At 43.2% G+C, this 27,998-nt stretch overlaps 1 protein-coding gene across 1 annotated transcript in view; it reads right to left on the minus strand.

The window, feature by feature from the left end:
- Positions 1–27,998, minus strand: part of LOC118389121 (inactive tyrosine-protein kinase 7-like) — a 35,252-nt gene that overhangs the window by 1,707 nt on the left and 5,547 nt on the right. The window contains exons 2-19 of the mRNA XM_035778897.2: positions 12,709–13,005; positions 11,709–11,811; positions 11,064–11,248; positions 10,683–10,830; positions 8,851–8,981; positions 8,294–8,560; positions 7,676–7,812; positions 6,795–6,930; positions 4,827–4,946; positions 4,279–4,428; positions 3,713–3,857; positions 3,189–3,316; positions 2,637–2,834; positions 2,061–2,222; positions 1,666–1,919; positions 1,215–1,295; positions 760–911; positions 328–506 (exon numbers count right to left, since the gene is read on the minus strand). Of these exons, the coding sequence (XP_035634790.1) occupies positions 328–506; positions 760–911; positions 1,215–1,295; positions 1,666–1,919; positions 2,061–2,222; positions 2,637–2,834; positions 3,189–3,316; positions 3,713–3,857; positions 4,279–4,428; positions 4,827–4,946; positions 6,795–6,930; positions 7,676–7,812; positions 8,294–8,560; positions 8,851–8,981; positions 10,683–10,830; positions 11,064–11,248; positions 11,709–11,811; positions 12,709–13,005 (2,973 nt within the window). The remainder of the gene's footprint in view (positions 1–327; positions 507–759; positions 912–1,214; positions 1,296–1,665; positions 1,920–2,060; positions 2,223–2,636; positions 2,835–3,188; positions 3,317–3,712; positions 3,858–4,278; positions 4,429–4,826; positions 4,947–6,794; positions 6,931–7,675; positions 7,813–8,293; positions 8,561–8,850; positions 8,982–10,682; positions 10,831–11,063; positions 11,249–11,708; positions 11,812–12,708; positions 13,006–27,998) is intronic.

A 27,998-nucleotide genomic window follows, 5' to 3' on the forward strand; every position in this document is an offset into this window, starting at 1 on the left:
AAATAGATGGGAAACAAAATAACATTTATATCTCACTATCCTTTCACTCATGACCAATACTCTGAAAGGACCAAACAGGAGAGCGCAATAAACATCACTGCAATGTCAACATGTGAAAACTATGTTTTGTACTAAAAGAATAGATGGGATTTTAGTGACATATTGTGTGGTTTTAAACAACTATGAGCAGGCAAAGGATAAAGTAACCCATTTGGAGGATGACAAAATATGTGACCCTGGAATAGTGCTCTTCTACCTTCTACCCCCATCTGGGGTGAAGCAGCATCCTTCAATAACATTTCCAAGATCCAGTTAGACTGCCCTCACCTTCGAGGACCTTGTCGTGGTCGAGCGCAGCGTGCGGCAGCTCCCCCAGGCTAAACACCTCCCACATGAGCACGCCGAAAGACCACACATCCGTCTTGGTGGAGTAGTCGTCCTCAAACACGGCCTCGCTGGGCAGCCAGCGCAGAGGGATCCACGCCTGCCGGTAGTGATAGTACTCACTGGAGGGGAAGAGGAGGAGGAGAGGGTGATCTTTGCTCATTGGGTGGCGCCACAGTTAATTTAGTCTGTCATACGTCATCACTTTACATATCACAGGTCTCTTTAAATGGAGACTTGCTTTGGGAAACCTAAATTATCAATACAATTATTCTATGACTGGATTCATCAAAATGAATCAAAACCTTAAATGTGGTTTTCAACCGCAAGGGATCTTTCCTGGTTAAATCAAGATTTAATTCAATGTAATCTTACTCGTTGTAGACATCCTTGCTGAGCCCCAGTGCAGACACCTTGACCTGTCTCTTGGCACTGATCAGACAGTTGCGGGTGGCTAGGTCCTTGTGGACGAAGCGCTGATTGGATAGATGCTCCATCCCCCGGGCAACCTGCAGACACACTCCCACCTGAGGGAGAGAGAGTGGGACATAGAAAGCATTAAATCACTGTGTTTTCAAGCGTATGTGTGTCTTCAAGTGAGTGAGTTTGTGTGTGTGTTTAAGCATTTTAATGGCTTTTTAAATCACATCTTATGGTTAATCTGTTTCTCCTTCTGAGTCCAACAGGCAGTGAAAGCCAGTGGCATGATGCAACAGGAGATACTTACTGCAAGCACCAGCTACCAAATCCTGGCCTACTGCACTGAAGCCACGACCTGTTTAAGATGCTAATGTATGCGTTCTTTTGAGTAGGCGTGTGTGTAAACTGACCTTCTGCTTGGTGCTGAGGTGATGGGACTTGGGTTTCTCCTCCTTGTTCTTGGACATCTTGAGGTATTGCTTCAGGTCCCCCTAGGAACATATACACAGGTCTGGGATCGATGCTAAATCATGGATGATTTAAGAAAGGGACACCCACACACGTTTTTTACTGCACTGGGGTCAGTGTGTGCGTATGTAGCTCATATTTTAAATCTGTATTTTATCAATGCATTTTATCTTAATACACATATATTTCAATGATACAATTGACTGCCATGTAGAATACATAAAGTGTGTGTGTTTGTAGAGAGTAGGGTGAAGTTGCCCGTAGACACTGATCTTGGGTCAGTTTAGCATTTCCCCTACTAATGGTTAAGGTTTGGGGGAGGGGAAACTGTTCCTAGATCTGTACCTAGGAGAAACTTCACCCTGGAGCGTACGCAAGTAGCTCCATCCTTACCAATTCAGCGTACTCCAGTATGAGGTAGTGGGGCTCGGCTTCTCTGCACATGCCCAGTAGGCGCACCAGGTTGGGGTGGCCCAGCTTGCCGAACATCTCGATCTCGCGGCGGAACTCCAGCTGCAGGGTCTCGTCCCGCGTCTGCAGACTCTTCACCAGCACCACTGTCTCCTCCTCATCTTCACTGCCTCTTCCTCCTGCCGACATGATGCCCTTGGCTTTGGCCAGGAACACCTCGCCAAACTCACCTTTCCCTGTTTAGAAGGAAATCAGTAGGATTTTATATAGCCTTTTATTTATACAGGTAAGTCAAATAAGAACCAATTCTTAGTTACAATGACAACTTTTCCAAATTCTTATTTACAATGACTGTGCGCACATGCATTGCTCCATACCCAGAGTGGTGATGGTGGTCAAGTTGGTGCGGGGGTAGGGCCCTTTGTCGTGGCTGCTGTGGCGCTTGTTATTGGCGCTGCTGGCTGTGGTGCCCATGTTGGTCAGTGCCACCTCCTCCTGGATCTCAGCGGTGGCCTGCCCGTTGGTCTGCACCGTGCCCCCTGTAGTGCCAGGACAAAATGGCATCCTTCAATACCAGTAACTAAACATTCTGATTGCTTGTAAATACTCTTCTTATTTCTAGGTACAGAAATGTTAAAGCAACACAGCCATGGAAATGAAGTATCACTTGAAACAGTTCCGTTTTGGAGACTAACTCCAGAGGCTAACACACAGTTGTGGTGTTAACATTTTTTTTGACGCCATTTATTGATATCGTATAAAAATAATTGCAACTGATAACGAATATTGACTTTGCATATCGGTGGCCGTCACTAGTAATACATGTACATGCAGTACAACAACTATACATATTTGTAATGTTTTCAATAAAGTTCAACTCAATTCTCCTCACACTACCAGGAAAACCAGACACTACTGAATTCAACTGAATGGAATCGACTGTGAACGCTGACCGTTGAGGTGCTCCGTCTCGGCCTCCTCTCCCTCTGGGCCCTTTAGTCTCTTGGCGTTGCGTCTCTTCTTGCAGTAGAACATCAGGCCCAGGACGATGATGATGTAGGCCACGGCAGCGCCCACCGATAGGCCGATTGTCTGGATCATCTTGTAGGGCGCCTTTTCGTCCTCCTCCAACGAGTGGTGCACGGGCTTCTCTGTCGGCACGCAGACACACACACGAAAGGGTCAGGTGATGTGCTTCTCTATTGAATTAAAGCCTATTGGAGTCTATTGAATCACCATCTCAGCCTCAGATGTCAAGTGGACACTTCAAGACGGCGCCACTCAATTACATCCTTTGTACATCCTTTGTACATCCTAAATAAGACATTGCAGTGTCGTAATGTTTCATTTGTCTTGACCCGGTTAGTGTAATTACACATTGAAGCACCAAGAGGTATTTAGTTTGGTGCTCCATTTGATTTCCTCCACCTACCACAACCACAAAAATACTGTAGACAGCTGCAGCAGGCACACAAAGTTTATCAGTTTATCTCCTGGTGTCTTACCTACGACATAGAGCTCTGCCGATGTGTGGCCGATATTGCAGCTGTTGCCAGCGATGCATGTGAAGCTTCCCGTGTCCTCCACACTCACGTCGTGGATGACCAGAGAGCCGTTGGGCATCTTCTGAAACCTGGAGAGAAAAACAGCAGAGGGGACAGGGGTGAGGCCGTGGCTGCAGTCAATTCCTTTCCCTACTTTACTCCAGTCCTATTTCACTCCCTTCCCCTTGACCTGAGGGGTCTCGGGGTATAAGGAGCTTCCAACATATTGCATTTACCTTATAGAACTGCAAATAATGAAATGTCCGACCTGAGGGAAGGCATAGGAAGGGAATTGGGACTGGCTTATGGCAATATGGCAAAGGCTAGATGGGTTCTTATCATGGTAGGGAAGAGGTCACTAGCAAAACACACTATCCAAACATTCCATTTAGCACGGTGTTCAGAACGAAAAACCCACAAATTAGAAACCAAATACTACAAAATGACTTTGGGCCTTAACAAAACAGACAGTTGTGGTTCTCTACCTGCTCTTGCGAGGCTCCAGGAACTTGTCTTTCTTCTTCCACTGGATAAAGGGCTGGGGGTCGCCGGTTGCCTGGCAGTGCAGAATGGCTGTGTGGCCCTGGTAAACAGTGGTGTGCTCCGGCTCCATATTAAATGTTATATACACTGGGAGAGAGAGAGGAGAAGGAAATAAATAGTGAAAGAGAAGTGTTGGTTAAGATGGATTTAGTTGTGTTGGAGTCTGGAGACAGCTTTGGTGATGGTGGCATTAGCACAGTTGATGAAATGATTGGTTAAAAAAACTAGAAACATTTGGGGATTGTCTACATTAGCTGTGCACAACTTAGTTCTGCCATCTTGATTACTGCCATTTTTGTTTCTAAACTTAACCCTTCAACTTAATTACTGTCACAGGTTGGCTGGAGCATACATATACATTTTTCACAGGTAGAAATCAATCTCTGGTTAAAAGTAGATGACGACATCCAGAGGACCCTTGGTTTGTGTGGTGTCTGGTTGTATAGGTGGCAGCTTTGTGGTGTGTCTGTGACCTGCATTGGTGCCACTAGTGTTAGTGGAGGGATACCTGCTACGGTGAGCTGCACGGCGGCTGTGATCTGGCCCTGCGGGCTGTTGGATGCCAGGCAGGTGTAGTTGCCCGCGTCGTCCCTCGTCACCTTTGCGAAGTGGAGCACGCCGCCGGTCTGGACTACATGCTCCGGCAGCTCACTGCCATCTGCAGGGGGGAATATTAGAGATTCAGATTCACGTTTATTGCCCTACAAGTGGAGCACAGCTCTCAGATTATAGACAAAACCCATTTAGAAAACACATTTACATCTACAATTAAACTATAGGTGTAAAAAAAAAAAAAAATCTGTTCCGAAAATCGAACTATTCCAATAAGCTTGGTAGAAACAGTGGGGGTAGGAAATATGGCAGAAAATCGGACTGAGCCAATAAGCTTGGCAGTTATTACCATATTGCTTACACCCATACTATCCTTTGAGATCAACTAGAAGTGTAAAGGTACAAGGGGTAGGAGCTACAAGTTGATTTTGAATTGGATTGAGCAACACAGGACTTAGACACACACATGTACAAAGGCAGGCAAGGAGGTCCGCGATCACCCACCTGCTTTGGTCCACTGAATGGTGGGGGTCTCGCGGCCCTTGGCAGAGCACTGCACAGTGCTCTCCTTGTCCAACTCCAGACACTGGGAGGGCTGGGGGGTGGGGGTGAACTTCAGCTTCTCTGGAGGAAGGAGACAAACGTGTTGGAGACCGAGCACAGACAGACACACACACACACAGACAAAGACACACACACACCCCCTAGGGTTTCCGTCAGGAAACGGTCAAGTGACCAGGAAGACTTACGTTTATCGGACATTTGATACATTTACCGGTCATCCATTTGCGTTATGGCGCGTAACCCATTAGGTCTTCCAGCACCATCAATAAATCAGCGATATTGGCCAAGAGAGACATTTACATGTCCTTAAAAACAGCCTATAACTAATTACAAAACACTATTTATTCCTTGTGTTTCGATGTGTAGCATATGCGAAACTGAATTTCTTTATACATGTCAGATAGGCGAATGTCTGCTATACAGATATGTGTTCAGAAGGGGCATAATTCATACATTTTTTATCAGAATATTTTTCTATAAAGAAAGGCGTTGTATTGTAAGATTATAGGAGTAACTCTGGGAGGCCTAAAACATTCTACCTCACAAGTTCAACTGACAGAGTCAGTTGGAGCGCCGGGGCACACTGCCTTCATATCATAGGCCTGCAGTATAATAGGCTACACCACCCCAAACCGTCACAAAAGCTTCTAAATGTTATCAGGGTCATATCAAAAGTAAGTAAAAGAAAATGTCTCAACATAATGGAACAAAAACACTTGTGAACTGGTTTTAAACCTTCAAAAAAAGTTGAACAAGCTACATTGCAGCAATTACCAAGAAAGTCTAGTGCCTTCCTTTACCTGGACAATAGACAACAACAGGCTAATGATACTTATTTTACAACAGGCCTACTTAAAACACATCTTAAACTAAATACAGAGCACACAATTAAAAGACAGATCAGACCTAATTTAGCCAACAAATGTCAATACAGATGACTTTGCCTGCATCTTTATGTGATCTAATATCATGGGCTAATTCACCACCTGAGTAAGTGGAAACTCAAAACACATGACCTAGATCCCTAGCTCTAAATTGAATACCCACTGCTAGTAGCCATGTATTAGTCTAACAGTACATTTAGTGTCCCCAGTCGTAACCTACCGCTCATTGAGGCCTATGCACTCGCAATGGCCAATGCGCAGCTCGCATGCTCCGTTTCTCAAAGCTATATCAAATATCTTGTTTGTAAAATAGTTGCTACTGAGCTCAAAATTGAAAGTTAAGAAATAAAAAGTATATCTACAGAAAAGATGAGAACATCCTCACACCACCGGTGACAACAGGATAGCTGTGTTTTACCTGCAATTGGTTTTTAAAATGTTATACAAATCAGAACACTTCCCCCAGGAAATGAAAGTGTGGCTCTCACGACACAGCAGCAGGCTCCAGCGAAACCAGTACAGGGGCAAGTCGGCAGACACTTTCATTACAGGAATCATGAGAATAATGCACTTCACTATTTTGAGTGAGGTGAATGAATGTGCAGCTCGCACCGATGCGACCAATACATTTTTTAACTCGTACAGACAAAATTAGACTAAATGGTCGCAGTCTGGAGCCCTGCCTTATAGGCTTTTCACTACTCTCTAACTTTCCCTTCAATGAAAAAGGCCTCAATCTTTGTAATCAACGGTAGCCTAGGCCTTAAGGCTCCTCTCTCTCTCTCCTCAGCAGGGCAGCCCCGGACACTTTGGCCGGCTTTCGGGAATTTTATGTATTTTTTAAAAAATAAGCCAAAAGCCGGCAATTAGCAGCAAATGGAAACCCTGACACCCACGCATAGAACATGACACACACACAAAAGTTATTTGTACACACTCTCACACCACGAACACATCATGACACTACCACACACCTGCATGCTGTCTCTCTCACAAACTCACACCTACGCATGTGCACACTCACCAAGTACGAAGACCCGGGCCCGGCCCTCCACCCTCCCGGCCTCCGTCTGGCTCTGACACATGTACAAGTGGTTATCATACACCTCTACACTGTTGATCCTCAGAGTCCCATTGGGGTACAGCTTAAAGCGAATGTCCTACAGTCAAAAGATAATGGGTTAACAATAGGTTAAAAAGGTAATGAAAGTTACTGCAGTTAATGCACCTTTATGCATATTTACAGTTCTGGGCATTAAAAAGTTAATCTATTGCAGCACAGCAAAAAACATTGGCTTTAAAGTAAATGTAAAATGCAGCGTCAGAGGCATATTTGAGAAATGTATTTCATTACATGGATTATTGTTAAATGATTCTTAACTTGAACCTTGCGTAACATTACGCGAGAATGTCACATTAACAATGTCCAGAACCGTTTGTAAATATAAGTATATACATTGAGTGTACAAAACATGACATGTTGAGTTGCACCCCCATTTCCTTCAGAACAGCCTCAATTCATCAGGGCGTTGACCACAAGGTGTCAAAAGTGTTCCATGGGGATGCTGGCCTATGTTGACTCCTATGCTTCCCACAGTTGTGTCTAGTTGGCTGGATGTCCTTTTAAATATTGTCTCACCCATTTACCCTCTGAATGGAACACATACCCAATGTGTCTCGATGCTTAAAAAGGTCCTTCTTTAACCTGTCTCTTCTCCTTCATCTTGAATTTAACAAGTGACATCAATACGTGATCATAGCTTTCACCTGGATTTATCTGGTCCATCTATGTCATGGAACGAGCAGGTGGTCTTAATGTTTTGTACACTCTGTGTGTAGTAGTTCTTAGTGTATATTCCCACTTCTTTTCAGAATGACCAGGGCACAGTTCGAACCTGGACTGACCTCGGTGGTGATGGGGATGAAGTTGCGGTACCAGGTAACCTCGGGCTGGGGCGTGGCACGGGTGTGGCAATGCAGGTACCCAGGGAGGCCCTCCTCCAGCTGGCTGTCCTCTGGCTTTGTCACCCACTCCGGAGGGGCTAGGGGATACACACATTTAGCATCTCTTCAAAAGTAGTGTCTACACCCAATACATTTCAGCGGGTGCAGGTCACAACAAACACCACACTCCTGAAGAGCCACAGTCCTTCAGAGTTTTGTCCCAACTCCCGCCTCAACAGTGAAACACCTGGGTCATGATCATTAGGGCACCCTGTAGCAATATGTTACAAAACAGAAATGAGCATTTTTTGTTATTGGACAAGTTTACATACTACCTCCCTGCTTCGATTTTAGACAGTTTACTTCCGTATTGACCACAAATCCCCTTTTCACACCATCTTACTGACCTGATCCAAACTGTGCTGGTTCTGATATTTTCATTTCACATTGTGCTTTCATCAAGGTTCCAGAAACAATTGTGGATGTGTAACCAGACCAGCTTGGTTTGGCTTGGCTTGGCTCGGCTCAGTAGTATGAAAAGCCTTTAGGGTCTTGGTCAGTCTTGAGGTCTATACTCACTGGCCACGGTGACAGTCAGCTCCTGCCTCCTGGTACCGGCCTTGTTCTGGCCCACGCAGGTATACAATCCTGAGTCTTCCCCCTGGGTGGGGCTGAAGACGAGCTCCAGTCCGTCCTGGTAGACCCTGCCCTCTGAGGGAACGCGTTCCCCGCCCCACTCCCACCACACATCGGGTTCCGGGTGGCCGCGAGGGGGGCGGCAGGATACCCGCTCCAGGGAGTTGGCCGAGAAGACCTGGCTCTGGCTGGGGCCCATCTCCTCAATTTCTGTAAGGGAAGGGAGTGATAATCTAAGACATCAGAAATAAACAACATGAAAATGAATATCTTGTGTCCTAATCATGAAGGCAATGCAGTACACCACTCAACTGTAGAGTGGAACTGTTGACCTTGCCGTGTCAATCAAGCTAAAGATCGTGCAGATTAGTGAGGGATAACATTTATTAATGGAGTTAAACTGTGACAGGGTTCAGTAAGTTAGACATAAACTGAAGGATTCAAACAAATGTCTTGAGGCAGTGTGTCAAAACTGTGCATGCCTGTGTGCACTCCCTTACCTGCGAGGTTCACGGTGGCCTCCAGAGTGACAGGGAGTCCGCGGGGCCCTTTGGCCACACATTTGTAGAGCCCAGTGTTTCTGGGTTTCACCTGGGTGATGAGCAGGGAGCCATTGTTCAACATCACCAACCTAGGGAGGGAGAGAAAGAAGGTCACAACAAAATACAGACTTCATTATGAATATTTTCTGGAAAGTTGGCCAACTCAGGAAAGAGGACCAGTTGTTTATTTAGCATTTTCAGTATATTTGTACATTTTTAAAAGGACTCTTGGAAGAGATACTAATAAACATTAGCGGTTTGCAGAATTCACCTCAAAATGTCGACATGCATCCAAAACATTAATTAACACAACATGCACAAGCACACACAGCCTTAGTGGCTGTATATGGTGGAACCTTCTTCAAACTGTAATTCACATCTAGGAGACGACTAATTAATAGCGAAAACATCAAAACTATGAAATAACACATGGAATCATTTAGTAACCAGAAAAGTGTTAAATCAAAAATATTTTAGATTCTTCAAAGTAGCCACCGTCAAGCCGCCTTGACGACAACTTTTCACACTCAACTAGCTTCAACACTCAACCAGCTATGCTGAGCACTTGTTGGCTGCTTTTCTTTCACTCTGCGGTCCAGCTCATCCCAAACCATCCCAATTGGGTTGAGGTCAGGTGATTGTGGAGGCCAGGTCATCTGATGCAGCACTCTTCTTCTTGGTCAAATAGCCCTTACACAGCTTGGAGGTATGATGGGATATTGTCCTGTTGAAAAACAAATTATAGTCCCACTAAGCGCAAACCAGATGGGATGGCATATCGCTGCAGAATGCTGCGGTAGCCATGCTGGTTAAGTGTGCCTTGAATTCTAAATAAAATCACTGACAGTGTCACCAGCAAAGCATTCCCACACCATCTCCTCCATGCTTCAACGTGAGAACCACACATGCAGAGATCATCCCCATTCACCTACTCTGCGTCTCACAAAGACACAGCAGTTGGAACCAAAAATCAGACCAAAGGACAGTTTTCCACCGGTCCATAATGTCCATTGCTCATGTTTCTTGGCACAAGCAAGTCTCTTCTTATTGGTGTCCTTTAGTAGTGGTTTCTTTGCAGCAATTCGACCACGAAGGCCTGATTCACGCAGTCTCCTCTGAACAGTTGATGTTGAGATGTGTCTGTTACTTGAACTCTGAAGCATTTATTTGGGCTGCAATTTCTGAGGGTGGTAACTCTAATGAATGTATCATCTGCAGCAGAGGTAACTCTGGGTCTTCCTCTCCTGTGGAGGTCCTCATGAGAGCCAGTTTCATCATAGCGCTTTGTGGGTTTGGCAACTGCACTTGAAAAAACATTAAAAGTTCCTGAAATATTCTTCATGTCTTAAAGTAAATGATGGACTGTCGTTTCTCTTAGCTTATTTGAGCGGTTCTTGCCATAATATGGACTTGGTCTTTTACCAAATAGGCCTATCTTCTGTATACCACCCCTACCTTGTCACAACACAACTGATTGGCTCAAACACATTAAGGAAATAAATTCCACAAATTAACAAGGCACACCTGTTAATTGAATTGCATTCCAGGTGACTACCTCATGAAGCTGGTTGAGAGAGTGCCAAGCGTGTGCAAAGGTGTAATCAAGGTCACGGGTGGCTATTTTGATTTGTTTAACACTTTTTGGTTACTTCATGATTCCATGTGTTATTTCATAGTCAATGTCCTCACTATTATTCTACATTGTAGAAAATAGTAAAAATAAAGACAATTAGTTGGTGTGTCCAAACTTTTGGCTGGTAATGTATGTGTATATATCAACCCAGTCTTACCGGGACTTGTTGGTGATGAGCTCGTCCTGGTGGTACCACTCTTGGGTGGGAGGGGGCTCGGCAGTGAACAGGCAGTTAAGGAGGGCCTCCTCGTTCCTCATCACCACCAAGTCCTCAGGAACCACCACGGGACGAGGGAAACTCTTATCTATACAGGGGGTAAGGGGTGATAGTGTGAGGTATGAAGAGACTGAGAAAGAGGTATACAGTTCATAAGAAAGGAAAGAGACATGTCAAAGGGCTCTCTTCAGCTCTGGCTTCTATTCTATTGGCTTCTATGTTGATGCCAGTGGGGCTGGGTGTTGCTTTGCAATGAAACTATGGGGAAAACTGCAATCCCTCCTCACCTCTTCTTTATTAAATGTTTGTCCATATACACACCTATGATATTTAGGGTGAAGTTGGCATTGCTGCACACGTGCCCGGCTGGATTTTTGGCACAGCAATAGTAGAGGCCATTGTTGTCTGGGCTGGCACTGGGCAGGGTCAGAGTTCGCTCCTTGTTGTTGATCTGATGGCTCTTCTCCGGCAGGCGCACGCCGTCTCTGTACCAGTGGCATGTTGGTCTGGGGGAGGAAGACATGACTACGTAATATGCATGAGTGAGTTGGCACATAACAAGTGGCAAGACTGATGAACGCTATAGTGGTTAAATCAGTCCTCATTGGTGACCAGTATATTTACTCATCATGGATACTTTGTAGTTTTGACTAAATCAAGTGGGCATTGTTCTACATAACACAATGAAAGTCCAGTGGGGACACACGAGGCAACGTGGGGACACACGAGGCAACGTGGGGACACACGAGGCAACGTGGGGACACACGAGGCAACGTGGGGACACACGAGGCAACGTGGGGCCTTGTAAAGGCGCCAGAATACTCCCTTAAAAAAAAAGAGGTTTGCTTGAAAAAGGAAAAAAGCGGCAATTAGTACTATTTGTCTGTTTTAATATGCATGAACTCATCCCAACAATTTCGGCTGGGAAGCATGCGGACACCGTAAGGCCGCAGTTGTTTTTCTCACCGTGGGTGTCCATCAATGTTGCACCTGAACGTCACAGGGGCCGAGCTCTCGATGTCCTGCTCTGATGCAGGATCCTTCAGGGTCACCCCACCACTCTCTAGCCCTGTGTGACAGACAGAGACATTATCTATCGATCGATAGATGAGAGGTAGGTAGGTAGAGTGAGAGTTTAAAAAAGACAGAAGGAAGAGAGCGAGCGCATGAGGAAGAGAGAGAGGATTTGTTTTTTTTTAAAGGAGTGAAAAAAGAAAACCCTCTCTTGCTGCTCATTAACAAACAAACCAGCCATTCACACCTGGCCGGCTAACTTAGCGCCGGCTACCAAAACAGCCCCTTCCCTTTCAGCTGACCTTCCTTGTTCTGTGACACAGCCAGCCAGAGCAGGCGGACGCTGCAACTTCACAAGCAGTCCATATTGGCAGAGGACATAAAGGACAGCTTTGTCCGCCCCACACTCAAAATAACCTCTCACGCGGGCGTGACTTCGTTTTTTGGTCCAGTGGAAATAAGAGTTAGAAAAAGGAAAGCACTGGCTGGCTCTGGTAAAGAGTCTTCATAAGTATGAGGCAGCATTTTCTTAGAGCTTCAGGAGATGTGATGCCTGTTATATAGATGAAGGTTGTAGAGACACACATGCGAGGTCATACATATTGAGTTGACATCTGGAAGATGCAAGGCAACTGTCAATATTCAAAACAGGTAGGTCTGCATAAGGTCTAAGAAGGCTTTAATTGCTGTGCAGCCAATTCAATGCATTTGGCAAAAGTGATTACAGTAACATGTATAATTATGCCTATCATTTGCCATTACACTGTCACCCATGCTTACTTTGAGTGCTAGATTGAGTCATATCAATATCGGAAATATGTGTATGGATTTAACAATTGCACATCTATTTACAGTATTTTGGTTATGAGAACTCAAAACACTGATTTAAGGGAAGGGCTTACATTTATGAGAATTAAGTAAGTAAAATTTTGTAGTATTTAAGTAAACTCACATTTGATGTTGAAGGACGCCTCCGTGGAGCGCTCCTCTTCTCCCGTGGCATTGTTGGTGGCCAGGCACTGGAAGGTCCCGGCGTCCAGCACGCGGTCCACAGCGGTGAACTTGAGGTTGCCACCCTCCCGAAAGCGGCGCTCTGTGTCGTTCACCGCATCGCCGTTTTGCAGCCAGCTGTAACTCACGCCCTCCGCGTCGCTGACCTCGCAGCGTAACATGGCACTCCGGCCATGCAAGGCATCCTGGGACTTGGGCTCCTTGGTGAAGTGGAAGGAGGCGGCGTGAACAATGAGAACTGGAGGATGAAGAGAGAGTTATAGGAAGGAATTAGTTGTTAAGCTCTGACGTGTTACTCTAAACCAAAAAGTATTCAGTTCACAACAGAGCCTGTATTTAATGCACATACAAATTAATCATATTTTTCTTCCATGAAAAGATGAAGTGAAAAAGATTTTCAGCCATCCGCACATCAACTCAGAAAATGTAAAGCAGGGCTCTCCAACCCTGTTCCTAGAGAGCTACCGTCCTTTAGGTTTTTTGCTCCAACCCGAATCTAGCTCACCTGATTGTAATAATTATCTAGTTGATAAACTTAATCAGGTCATTTACAACTGGGGTTGGAGCAAAAACCTAAAGGAGGGTAGCTCTTCAGGAACAGGGTCAGAAAGCCCTGATTTAAAAGGAAAGAGTACAATGCTTTTCCCCTTCTACGCCCTTAGCTCTTTTGTCCACTGGCAGCTGGGAGTAGAGAGACAGACACCCAGGTGTGCGGCAGACAGACCATGGGCCCCAGTTTCTCTAGACATGGTTCATAACTCCTTGGTCTCCCTCCTCTTGCTGAGTGACATGCCAGGTATGTACTCTGTCATCCCAAATAATAACCACGTCTCCTGCAAGACCATCAGTTTCCACTTGCATTGCTACATGCACAAAAAATGCTGGCCAGGAGATTTTGGATGAGGCTCAACACCCTGCCAATGAACTTCAAAGTGGTTTGGATGACAACTCCACCCTAGGTGAGCTGTAAATAAGCAAAAACATTCAGAAAAGTTAACTATCCCTTTAGGGTGCAGTATAAGCCATTAGAACACCCTATAGGACATTGCCACTCATTACATTAAAACAGTACTATGTTGTCCTTTCGGCTTGTTTAAGAGGCATTCAAATGTCCAGATTCTAAATTGAGCGCAAGCAAATCAGACTTTCGTGCAACTCATTAATTGATGTCAATGGGAGATGTGTGCAAAAAATGTAGTTACATAAGCAGATCAAGTCAAACTACTAGAATAATAAGTTTGTACCTTCAAATAAATAAATGCTAGTAATACTAAGTATGAATTTCAATGAAGGATTTGTTTTTCTCCAAATGTCCCAGACGTTGAATAGAGTGCCACTGATCCTCAGTGATTGGCAGGGCCTGTCTGGAACTCAGAGCTGCCCATTCATCCAGACAGACGACTGCCTGAGACCGAGACGGCAGTCTGTCTCGCTCCAGTGACTGGTTACTGGGGCCCAGGCCGAGCGAAGGCCCATGCTGGGAGCGGGACAGTCTGCAGTGGGAGTGGGAAATAAAGCCTCTGCTTTCCCATGGAGCAGAAGTGGGGGGAGAGAAAAAATAAAATAAATAAATAGCACAAGTAGGCTACACTTTTAATGAGCAGAAAAGGATGAATAACTGGCACTTACTGAGCTGATAGTGTTTTCCCCTAATGTTTTTGTAGGTAGGCGGGCACTGTGCCATCACTTAGTTGACCCCCTCACTCCACCCTGGCATGCATACCACCTGACTTTGGCATTTGGCCTCTGTTGGTTTGCAGTGTTTTACAAAGGGGGGCAATAACTGGCTATGACATACTATATTTGCCTTTTTGAGTACTGAATTAGTTATATTCATATTATGTTCGGTTTCATAAGTCTATCAACAAATGTACTCTAGTGTGATAGTGACATACACATAAGTGTGGAATCGAGAGACTGGTTGAAAGAATAACTAAACAAGAGTGTATCCTGAACAAAACAGCTCAACTGTGCCCAATGAGGCTGTACCTTGTTCTGTCTCTTTTTAATACACACAGACACAATGTCAACACATCACAGGTCGAGAGCGCATACCAGCGAGGGGGATGGAATGTGGAGTGGCATCTGCCCGGCTTCAAGAGGATGAGGTATTCATTCATACCCCTCAGCCTTGGATGAATGGGACTCCTGGGTTACCCGGCAAAAGTGACACAGAGTAAAAGTGTCTGAACATACATGCATTTTACTTACCTGTATTAATAAAAAATAATAAAAAAAGTTGACGTATATTAAAAGCAAATTCTTGTTTACAATAATGACCTGTCCAATGACTTTGTTCTGGGTGGGCTATCATGCGCCCCCTCTTTACATCCAAAATGAAAAGCCCACAGCCTTGCTAACTACACAACTCCAGTCAATTACATACTGGAAGTACACAACACGCTGTGTTCTCACTGCTTCGAGAGTGGTTCTGTCATTGTAAGTACCGAGTGGAGTCTAACAGACTACAGGAAGAAGAGTAGCCCTTGGTGCCCAATAACAATACCCCCAAGACTCATCTCTTTGGCTCTGTACTAGCTCTCCCACGTCATGTGATCCACTAATATATAGAGCTAGACTGTGTGTTATCTAGCTCTCTCCTCTACAGGGGAGGCCACATTCCAAACTTCAGGCAGCCAGAGGGGCAGGACAAGCCATTATCTGTGCCTGTTGCTGCTATGGAGACAGGATCCTCTCAGGGAATACTGTTGATTAAGAGGGTACCAAGACTCAGAAGAACTGAACAGACTAGAGCATAGGGAGCCATTGCTGCAATGTGGGCTATAGCTATTCAGCCTACTCCGACCTCCATTATTCAAAACTACAAGTCACAACAAGTGTAAAAACAGAGCCTGTTGAATGGAGCTGAAGGGTGGGACTAATAACAAGACAACCAATGTAAAACACACAGGGTCTGTAAAATGTATGTAGGCTCAGACATTTTGTGAAATACCACAGTTACAAATAGAAATCAAACTGGATGGATGTCAGAAATAGAGGAAGGACTAAAAACAAACAAAATATAACTACTGTAAAATAGATTGTCTGTGTAAAATGTGTATAAACTGAAGGTAGAAGCCAAAGTGTTGTTTATTAGTTTACTACAATTGGGGGAAAGGTGGCAGGGTTTGCAGGGAATAATAAAAAAGGTATATGTAAAAAAGTATATGTATGCACACAGTTAAAGTCGGAAGTTTACATACATTTAAATACATTTAAACTCAGTTTCACAATTCCTGACATTTAATCCTAGTAAAAATTCCCAAACTCAAGCTTTTTCAGTTCTGCCCACAAATTCTATGGGATTGAGGGCAGGGCTTTGTGATGGCCACTCTAAAACCTTGACTTGGTTGTCCTTAAGCCATTTTGCCACAACTTCGGAAGTATATGTGGGGTCATTGTCCATTGGAAGACCCATTTGCGACCAAACTTTAACTTCCTGACTGATGTCTTGAGATGTTGCTTCAATATATCCACAAAACTTTCCAGCATCATGATGTCATCTATTTTGTGAAGTGCACCAGTCCCTCCTGCAGCAAAGCACCCCCACGCTTCACGGTTGGGATGGTGTTCTTTGACTTGCAAGCCTCCCCCTTTTCCTCCTAACATAATGATGGTCATTAAGGCCAAACAGTTCTATTTTTGTTTCATCAAACCAGAGAACATTTCTCGAAAAAGTACAATCTTTGTCCCCATGTGCAGTTGCAAACCGTGGATGGCTTTTTAATGGCAGTTTTGGAGCAGTGGCTTCTTCCTTGCTGAGCGGCCTTTCAGGTTATGTCGATATAGGACTTGTTTATTAACTATGAATATAGATACTTTGTACCCATTTCCTCCAGCATCTTCACAAGGTCCTGTGCTGTTGTTCTGGGATTGATTTGCACTTTTCGCACCAAAGTTCGTTCATCTCTAGGAGACAGAACACGTCTCCTTCCTGAGCGGTATGACGGCTGCATGGGCCCATGGTGTTTATACTTGCGTGCTATTGTTTGTACAGATAAGCGTGGTACAGTCAGGCAGTTGAAAATTGCTCCCAAGGATGAACCAGGCTTGTGGAGATCTGCAATTTCTTGTGAGGTCTTGGCTGATTTCTTTTGATTTTCCCATGATGTCAAGCAAAGAGGCACTGAGTTTGAAGGTAGGCCTTGAAATACATCCACAGGTACACCTCCAATGGACTCAAATGATGTCAATAAGCCTATCAGAAGCTTGTAAAGCCATGACATTTTATGGAATTTTCCAAGCTGTTTAAAGGCACAGTCAACTTAGCGTATGTAAACTTCTGACCCACTGGAATTGTGATACCGTGAATAATAAGTGAAATAATTTGTCTAAACGTTTGTTGGAGAAATTACCTGTCAAGCACAAAGTAGATGTCCTAACCGACTTTCCACAAATTTCTTGTTTACAAACTATAGTTTTGGCGTGGTTGAAAAACGAGTTTTAATGATTCCAACCTAAGTGTGTAAACTTCCGACTTCAACTGTGTGTGCGCTCATATATATATATATATATATCCCAAAAAATATGGATTGGGGATTGTAAATGACGCTGACAATTGCATTGATGGAAGCAACAATCTATCCTCAATATTAAAGCTGATCCACCCTTCAAAGAATGCACCGTCAGTCTGTTTGTCGCCATTGCAGTCTCTTCTGATTGGACTCTGGGGAAATTTACTCACCAATTAAATTAAAATCAGACATGTGGGGACTCGCCATGTTGCATGGAATCAACTGTGCAGAGTGTAGCTAAGCTAGGTCATGAGAAAGATGATGCCTAGAACATTTGTTTCATGTAAAAAAAAATGTTTGACCAGAGATGACACATTTACCAGAACATCATGTTGGACAATTGGTGTCCAGTTGGCTTTATTTTCAATAGATTTTCAAAATTATGAGATTCTCTGAGATATCAGGAATGGAAATCGTCTTGCACATTTAAAGTGTCTACAAAATCAGTGTCTAGGTGAGGACCCTAGCCTCCACAGAAATGCCCGGCACTGGAACATTCCTAAACCTCTTCCTTGATCCCAGGGCAGGAATTTAGAGTTTGAAGTGACAAAGGTGGCATTCATGGATACTGAAGCAGTGGAACTATACTAACCGAGTGTAAGCAAACCTGATTGGCTGAAACAAATGGAACCTGCTGCTGCATAAAATGCTGCACATTACATCACATCTGGGATCTGATCAAACACAACCTACCTCCCAAGATTGAGCTAAATAAACATTAATGTGAACCTGAAGATGCAAATCGTGCACCAAATAGGGAAGCAAATAAGTTGGTGTCAATCGATAAGTCCGTTCGGTATAAATTATGCACCAGGAGCTTTAGGGCACTGGTCTTTCTCTTCCAGCTCGTATAGTGGTATCATATTAGTCTCAAAGCTCAACTTGGCTCTGTTAGTGTCAAAAAGCTCCTGTGGTTTCTCCCGCTCTCTCACAAAGGAGGACTTTGATGCACAGCGGTCAATGACCCTCCGGAGTAAAGATACGGGGTCTGTGACCAGTTCCATTTTGAGATACCTACAGGGCTTGGTTGCGGATGCAGGGACCTCCCACCAAGCACTACTGACAGTAGGCAGGAAAGATTGGCACAGAAACATTTTAGGTTTAATTCACAAGACACAGAATGCACGTGGAATGTGAAAACTGCTGGAAGAGACCACAATAGCAAACTGCAGAATAAAAATGAGAATGTTACCTTACAGAGGAAGCCCACAATGTAACTTCAAACAGACCATTTTCGATGCTGTATATCAGGGGTAAGGATGACTCCATGGATGTAAGCAGACCCATATTTAACAATGGTGGAGAGTTGATTTGGACCATCTGTCCACTAAAAAGGAGCCAAGCATTAAATTGAGCCATGGTTAAAACAAAACCACCCTGTGAAATATGACCAGAGTGGTTTAACCCACCAGACACTGAGTAGAGGGGGGGGGTCATAAATGACAACAGCCTTGTACAGAAATTTGAGCTTGCCACAATTGTTATTAAGGTATGTTTCACCATACCCACGGTTCAGTTCACCATACCCGCAGTTCACAAGGCTGAGGAGCATCGTTATGCAAATATACAACAGTGGAAACTGAATCTCCAATTGTCCAATCTCCACTTGAGATTATGCCATAGGAGCATCCAAAAAACCAAGTAAGTCATCGAGCTACGTGGCTGTTGAGGGCGAGAAGGCAACTTATTAGAGCACTTATTACTTTCAGCTGCTGATTTCCCTGGGGTAACCTAATAGTCCAGAACAGCCTAATAGTCTGGCAAGGCCGTTGGGCCTGGGGTATCACACTAGGCCTGGACCCATCAGACAAACTGCCATATAAGGGTTGTGTGTGTGTGTGTCGGGGGGGTTCACAAGGCAAAGCGGAGGGCCCAGGCAGAGAAGGAAGGTGTTTGTGCAGCTGCTCCCAAGTCTAGGGACACAGTGTCAGGCTGGACATGGCTAAACAGGTGCTCGCTCTGAAATGCCTACAGATACTAAGATTAACCAGTGGGGGACTGCGGTCCATTGGGACAGTGCAGTAGGAGTAAGTCACCCTCCATTTAATAACACAGTCCAGATTGACAGACAACAGGCAAAAGGGGAGACCTGGAGTGAGCTGGGGGCCACGATGCAGAGGTGCAGGATGCCAGTGATTAGGCTGCTGGGAGAACATTAGGCCCTGCAGAATCTTGGTCAGTCAGTGGCACACAATCAATGTCTCACGTCAGATGGCTTCACTCCTCTGCGATGCGCATTCTTCAACCGGTCTCTCTTGTAGGAAGTGGAACTCATTTGAAATTTAACATTGAGCATCCGCCATTCAAATAATGTAAAACAGTTACTAAACACTGCGCTCTTGCATGACTTTCCATGAAATAGGAAGAATAACTAGCTAGCAAATTTACTACAAAATGTTGACAGTGATTTAATAGTTTGCAAAAAAATAAAAAATAATCCAGTGGCTATCTTCTGCAAACAGGCTGTGCAAGGACGTTGGTTGCCAGTGCAGTGACTTGATCAGCCGTATAGCTATCTTACTGACATGAATGACAAAGTTTGGATTAGCCTATTTAAATGATCCTGAAGTTGTAGACATGCAGCCCCACAATTATGAAGAACTGAGAAATCAGTCTGTAGGATCAGCATGTTTCCCCGCAATCGTATCGTTGGGTCAGCTGAGCACAGCGGCTGACTCAGGAAGCTACTGCAATGACTCGTGGCAGAAGAACAGCTGCTTCATGAAAACCTATAATAATGTAAGCATTAGTTAGCAGTGCAGTAACTTGCTGGAAGACTCAACATTGTGTGCAGCACTAAGTTAGCAGCACCGTTTCAGTCAAAGATGATTTCAGTGACTGGTTCAGCTAATGTTAGAAAGTTAATGTTGGAAAAATGTATTCTAGCTTTCGTGTGTATAGTCAAAACTACAGAAATACTGCTCATTGAAGCACAATAATCCTTAGCTAGATGTAAAATGGGGCAAATAAAACTTCACAAAAAACATTGACATTTGTTTAAGCTTAGATTGAGACAGTTTTGATGAAGAAATTGAGTCTCGTAGACAATGTCACGTAGGTAATATTTTCAAACGTTATGGCAGCCCGGACTACTTTTGTTCTATCCCATTACCATTCAAGAGATAAATGTTGATTCCGCCTGAACTGATCTGATGTAAGACAATGACACTGAGTAGGATGTTGCTTGGGTAAAAGAAATCAAGTGAGATTGGGAATTCCCGGTATGAATCTATTTGCTCGGTAACACGGCAGAACAGTTGAATTGTTATGAACACACCCATCTGTCTCCCAATTGTTTTGACAGCTTGCTAACCTGTCCACTGTTCAGGTGTTGAAATCGAGTAGTTTTCCTTATTTCTCAGACTGAAAACAAGTTGCCAATGAATTAAATTAATTGTGTTTGAATACTTATTTCACATTTATATATTTTTTTAAATTCAAGACTACACAGCTAATATAAGTCTTTAGCTAAAATGCTAAACTGAGCATTAATTTTCCAGAATGAATGTTCATTGACACGCCTGTTTTAGTAGTGTCTGCTCTGCGCGCAATTTGAGTAGTTGAAACATAAAAATGGTATTGTTAGAAAGGTTAACATCTTTATTACAGTAAAAAAAATAGTGTCTAAGCTTTGTGTCCATTTGACAGATTCTGTTGGACCAAACCTCAAATGCAAATAGTGAGTTTAAACTGCTCGTCAGAGGAAGAATTGATCTCTCAACTTTGTTGGTGTGGCAGGGGGAGGGGCTTGGTGTGTGTGTGTAAATAGTCAGGAAAAGGCGAAGCGAGAGGTTTCACTCTTGCCCAAAATAAGCTCGCCGCCTGCCTTTCCGAGAAGGAGACGAGAACAAGCAAACATAAATGCTCATAAAAACAAAAAATACAAAATAACTTGATTCTTGCGATACAGGCATTTGGAATATCGCACAAAAACATTAACTGGAATTAATTCGATATAGCACCCAGACCTAGGATGGAACAGTTCTTAGAGTTTGCATTTCAGCTGTCTTTTCTGTCATCACAGAGACATGGCATGAGATTGTATCGGAGGCCGTTGAGACTTTAAATTATTGGTGAACCGTTCCCTTCATTTAACGCAGGGGCCCAGCTGTGAGATGGATACACATCTGTGGCCAAAACATTTATATGAGAATCCCTTGCCCCTTCCCTGCACATACAAGGGAAAAAACAGCTGGAGGGAGGTGGGTGCAGAGATGAGTGTGAGCGTGCTATGGCCATACATGGTCATTTTCGTGGTGGAGATTATGAATGTGAAAGTATTTAATTACATGACTAAGACACAAATACTACAGCAGACTAATGAATTTGAGTTGTAAGATAAAACAAATCAAACAACCTAAGCTTCACCCCCCCCCGTCCACTAAGTGGAGCATACCAAGAGCGGTTCGCTTTACAACTCCCCACTAAGCATGGCTCCAACCATTTATGAGGAGAGCATTCATTTTCTAAATAAAATTTAAAAAGTCAATGACAAATCACATATTCAACACATTTGAGCCATTGGAGAAATGTATGGATTTACAGGGGCAATTCCACGGTAACGGAATTACGCCATTTCAAAGTTAAACAAACAATACGCAAAAGTCAATACTAACAATTTCTACTGAAACATTTTAAAACTAATTTAGTGTAAGAACTGTACAGATGCTAACTTTTTTAAACAGAATTACAGTAAAATCTCCCTCAGGTTGTTATGAGACTACGTTTCCGGGAAAAATCTTAAATATCTGCTCTGAATAAAAAAAATTAAGATGTCCGCAGAAAGAATGGGGTGTCAGCTATGACATAGCACATTGACTTTGAAAAAAACATCTATTTTGATTATTGAACTACAGTAAGTGAAGTGGATTTACACCTGGTAATGGAATTTGACTGATCTGTACTACACAGAAAAGCATAATTATGGATATGAATGTCAGTATTCTGGCGGGTAGGAGCATTGGTTCTGTAACAGTAAGGATACTGGATCGAATCCCAGAGCTGACTAGGCAAAAATCTGTCGTTCTGCCTCTGAGCAAGGCAGTTAACCCACTGTTCCCCGGGCGCCAATGACGTGGTTGTCGATTGAGATAGCCCCCTGCAACTCTCTGATTCAGAGGAGTTGGGTTAAGTGCAGAAGCCACATTTCGGGTTGAAGGCACTCAGTTGTAAAACTGACTAGGTATCCCCCTTTCCCTTACTCCTCATGTTTCACAAGTTTGGACATCACGGCGCACGCAGCACAGTGGACTGCAGTAGACTACATTAGAGTATAGTTCAGTACAATATACTGTTCTCTACTGTACTATAATACATTTCTGTACTGTACTATATTTAGCCGACTAAACTCAACAATTTATGATGGAGTTGAGCAGCGACTAGTCTGTGGGCGGACTGTAGCATAAACCCACGAATTGTCCAGTGTAAAAGCGGGCTATTCATTGGGTCCTGAAATGTGTAGTTATACTCCACTGTGCTCTACTAACTGTACTGTGCTATGAAAACTTGTGAAACATACATCTATGATATGTTCAGTCCGGTCCGTCTGTGGATGTTAAACATCAAGGCCAGGGTGGACTGATCAAATTTAAAAAAACTACTTTTCAACATCCGTGGATGTTCGATGTCGGTCAGTGCGTTAGGATGCTGGTTACAGGGGACACATTGGTAGTGTCAGTAAGAGCTGGGAGAGGTAACATTAACTGGACAGTGTATGTGAGAGAGAGGTTTCACCACTAGACAACAGAAAGAAAACTTATGAGCTGAACAGAACAGTATGACAGTGGAAGGGAGGACAGTAGCAGGTGACCCAACTATGATTTGTGACTATTATGATTTCCCATTGTAGCCAATTCAGTTGCAGTAATTCCATTACTGATTTTATTGGTAATTCAGTTACCAATTTGGTAATGCAATTACGAGTTTTATTCACTTAATAATTCAAATAAAGCTGACATCAGTAAAATCACTATAACTAAATTGGTAGGTATACCATTACTTCTGTGAACTTTCATTATCCACCCTCATGAGGGAGAGACATTAAAATATCTTAGAGATATGTCAGTTTTTGGTTACGGAAGAGGCACAAGGAAATATTTCTTAACTTTAGAACGTAAACAATTTGTGTGTTGTTATTAGTTGGCAGGGGTTTTGATGCATTTCTGATAACATCTACGAGGGAAAAAAAGTCTTACATTTTGTAAGACACATTTTCTATCTGATACAGAAATCAAAGACTTTACTTATGCCTAATTTGACATGCTCCTGGAGAAGAAAAGAAAACCTTTCCTGTGTACCTCCATCGTTAGAGTCCCGGGCCAAGTTTACGGCCCTGGAAGAGTCAGGGGTCCAGCCACTTTTCACATGTGAGCCATAGGGCTTTCATTTTACTGTTTGCTGAACTGGCTTGAAGGTGATAAAGTAGCCTACTCTCTGTTTTTGGAGGGGGAAATAACAATTGAAGCACCAAAACCAGGTTACAACCCATCTCAACTATGCCTCCCCCGGTATGGCATCTGCCGCAGGCAGCTCAGACATGGAAGTCTTTACAGAGTATGTGTTTTCGCTGTGAGATTTAGAATGCAATACAATTAGCTGTCCCGTGGGGTGGGTGGGGGGGTAATTGCATTGCATTCTAAATCTAGTCACAAATCACAGTTGGGTCACCTGCTACTGGTCCTCCCTTGCACTGTTATGTTCAGCTCATAACAGTTCTTTCTCTTTCTGCCAGTTGGCAGTGTTGACCTCATGCTGGGAGAAGTGCAAGCAACTGATGCGTACCACAGAAAGTGTGGGGCCCCCGACAAACAAACAATACCCAAAACAGCACACAAGGAGGGACAAAATACAATAAACGTTAAAGGAGGTCAGCAGCAGAGGATGTTGAAAGTCAGAAAAATGTTTTAGGAGACTAGGCTTGGGACTTTCACAGTCATGCAACCCGGCAGTTTTTCAGACCTCAAATGTTGATAGTCTTGGCATATTAACCAAGTAATTATTTCTTCTCTCAAACCAAATTGGCGGGAAATGTGTGTTGCACTGAAGTTCAATCTATCCTCCACAGTAAATTCCACACGCTTCTCTTTATATTACATAAAATCTAAAAAGCCTTTGGTGCTTGGGGAATGTTGTGGGATTTCTAAATTCGGCTCTGGAAAGAGATGGAGCTTAATGAAAAGCATATGGACTTAAATTTAATTACACAAATTCTGATCTTATAACAAGAACCACTTGTTCTCTCTGCAGAGCACTCAGGAGTGTCACCAGGCAACTTCACATTGGTTCCAGGCAGGCCAACAGACTAAAATTGTCCCTGAAACAAGTCTCTCCAGACAGCCCTTGAGAGGAAAGGGTTCATATGCAACAATGGGCAAAAATCTGGCAAAACATCTAGCAATAAATATTGTTTTACCACAGAGAGACTCAAAAAAAAAGGTACAATCACTCATGTCCCTAGTTCTTCAAACGGCTCTGGCTGAGCTTGTTCTTGGGTTGCGAAATGTAAAATCAGCTCTTCTCCCCTGCTCGTGACCTCTCTGCCCTGGAATCGGTCTGTGTGGGTTTCCCTTGATGATTGTGGCCTGCAAGCAGCCATTGGTTTACCTCATGTTCAACGAGAGCAATGCATAGTTGTGATTGGCTCTGTCAGACAGGGTTCTTTTCATCTTGAGGTTGCTCTGTCCATTTCACATGCTATCGTCATTTTAGAGGAGCATGAAGGGATGGCACGAACAAACAGTAGACCACTACTTTGTGTATACTTTATACACTGCGTGAGCAATTACTCTTATTTCATTACTTATCATTCACACAAAACCCAAGTAGTTCTGGGAGTGTGTTATTCAGGGTTTATGTGCAAGTATTTGATGACATGCTTTCCCCCCCTCTTTATTCTATCTGCAAAGTCTTATCAAAAAGCAATAATTTGTCAGAAAAATATTCATACATTAGTCTCCAATAAATCAACAATTTGTCACATACCTCATAAACAAAAAGGTGTAGACTAACAGTGAAATCCCCTCTCTAAAAATGGGGGGTTGTAAAAATCTCTATGTGGAATTGTGAATGACATCTGCCCAGCTTTCCAGGTGTACTTTACAACATGGAAACAGTCCTCTCCCAGTCAGCAGCACTGAGGTTTGCCAGGGTTACAGGGCTATATGCTCCTTGACTGATATGGTGTCAATGGCTCATATGTGGCTAAAAGACAAGCCCATGTCCTAGCTTTGGCAGAAAGCACATCTAAAAAAGGTTGACATTTTGATCAATCGGTGAAGATATGTTGACGGTTGACCTCACGCCCAACAGACTTAACGGAGAAAAACAAAGTTAAGTAAAGACAATGGAATCATTCAACAAATTGGGTCAAAGTTATTCTGCAAATGATGACTCAAATCCCAAAGATTGTGCATCTTCCACACAATCTTCAGGTTTTTATCCTTGTTTCCCGACTATATAAAAGAAATTGGAGAAGTTTTCAGAAACAGATCCTCCTGAAAATATCCAAAAGGAGCCTACTTCAAGTGCAAAGCTCAATATAGCTTATTATTTTAACCAACAAAGCCTTCAAAGAGTGAAAAAAATATTACAAAAAAATAACAGTTTCACACACAGATGTAGTTTCCTAAATTGGTTCTAACGAATGCCCCATTTAGCAGGAAAAACAATAGTGTTTAACCAAATGCTTTGAATTATTTAAAACCATGAGTCTGGAAACCAAATATTTCTGAGCTGGTTGTTGTTTAACAGTTCATCATTAGACAATTCAAAACAGGCATGTTTTCCACCATTTTGTTCAGGCCATTCCTGGCTGACACTCCATATCAGACAACTTCACATCTTATGAGCAGAATCTCTTCCTCCTTGCCAAGGCCCTGCTATTTCTCTGCCGGCGAGCAATCTCACGACGGGTGGCATGGTTTACACAGGCATTCATTTCAAACATCTGCCAGGCTGTCATTTTAGTAGCTCATTATGGGCTATCAGATCAAACATCAGTTATGTCAGCCGCTGGCATCGTCTTTCTGCACTGGGTTAGGAGCCAAATATGGAGGGCATTGTGGAAAGTAATCACAAGGTTACAACATGCTTTGGCACGACCTTGGCTGGGTTTACCCAGGGTAGAATTACTCAACAAGCAAATGAAGTGGCATCAAACATCCTATGAGTTTGGCATAGAGGAGCATCTGCCATACCAGAACACTGAATTATAGATGTTACCTTTACATTCCCCCCCTGCCCCATGTAATTTTGAAACAATGTGATATTTTGACAATAAATACAGTGTCGCTGTTGTATTGCTTCAAATACTGTGCAGCAGTTAAGTTACTCATCTAAATTGTGAATCTCCACCGTGACATTTGAATTGTGCATATTTAATGTGTGCCCCAAAGACCCATGAGATCTCGGGGGAGTAAGACCAGAGGGAAGAACATGCCATCACGCCTAATCCAGAATGTGTTTCAAGACATTTCAGCTGCTTCTCCATCATCACATATGTCACAGACCGGAGTGGCCCTCTGTATCATACAAGTAGTTGCCATTGATTTCAACAAGACACACACAGCAAGGACAGATGGCAGTATAGAAAATAAGGACTGGGTTTTGATCGAACCAGCAAATTTGTACAAGCTCTGAAAGTACTACACAAATTGGATGAACGTTGGAAATAAGATACTATAGGATTAATTCAATGTTTCAGCAAATAATGCAGTTCCAATGCTGCAAATGGTGATAATTGAGCTTATTGTAAACCAAGGAAACTATCATTATTTTTTATATTTGTTTGGTAATCATCACTTCCTAATCTCTGCGATATAGACTGCTGCAGCATCGCCTATGTCCTGTGTGATAAAAAGTTTAATTCTGAAGTTTCATACACTTAGGTTGGAGTCATTAAAACTCGTTTTTCAACCACTCCACAAATGTATTGTTATCAAACTATAGTTAGGACATCTACATTGTGCATGGCACAATAAGGCGGCAGGGTAGCCTAGTGGTTAGAGCGTTGGACTAGTAACCGAAAGGTTGCAAGTTCAAATCCCCGAGCTGACAAGGTACAAATCTGTCGTTCTGACCCTGAACAGGCAGTTAACCCACTTCTGACCACTGGAATTGTAAGTGAAATAATCTGTCTGTAAACAATTGTTTTTTTTTAAACTAGGCAAGTCCGTTAAGAACAAGTTCTTATTTTTAGGCCGTCATTAAAAATAAGAACTTGTTCTTAACGGACTTGTCTAGTTTTTTAAAAAACAATTGTTTACAGACAGATTATTTCACTGACAATTCCAGTGGTCAGAAGTTTACATACACTAAGTTGACTGTGCCATTAAATATCTTGGAAAATTCCAGAGAATGGCTTTAAGCTTCTGATAGGTAATTGACTCAAATTATGTCAATTAGCCTGTGGATGTATTTCAAGGCCTACCTTCAAACTCATTGCCTCTGCTTGACATCATGGGAAAATCAAAAGAAATCAGCCAAGACCTCAGAAATAAAATTGCAGACCTCCACAAGTCTGGTTCATCCTTGGGAGCCATTTTTATAAACACCATGGGACCACGCAGACGTCATACCGCTCAGGAAGTAGATGCTTTCGGTCTCCAAGAGATGAACGTACTTGGGTGTGAAAAGTGCAAATCAATCCCAGAACAACATCAAAGGACCTTTTAAAGATGCTGATGGAAACTGGTACAAAAGTATCTAAGTCCTATATCGA

The sequence above is a fragment of the Oncorhynchus keta genome, chromosome 10 (genome assembly GCF_023373465.1).
Source record: "Oncorhynchus keta strain PuntledgeMale-10-30-2019 chromosome 10, Oket_V2, whole genome shotgun sequence".
Taxonomy (NCBI): domain Eukaryota; kingdom Metazoa; phylum Chordata; class Actinopteri; order Salmoniformes; family Salmonidae; genus Oncorhynchus; species Oncorhynchus keta.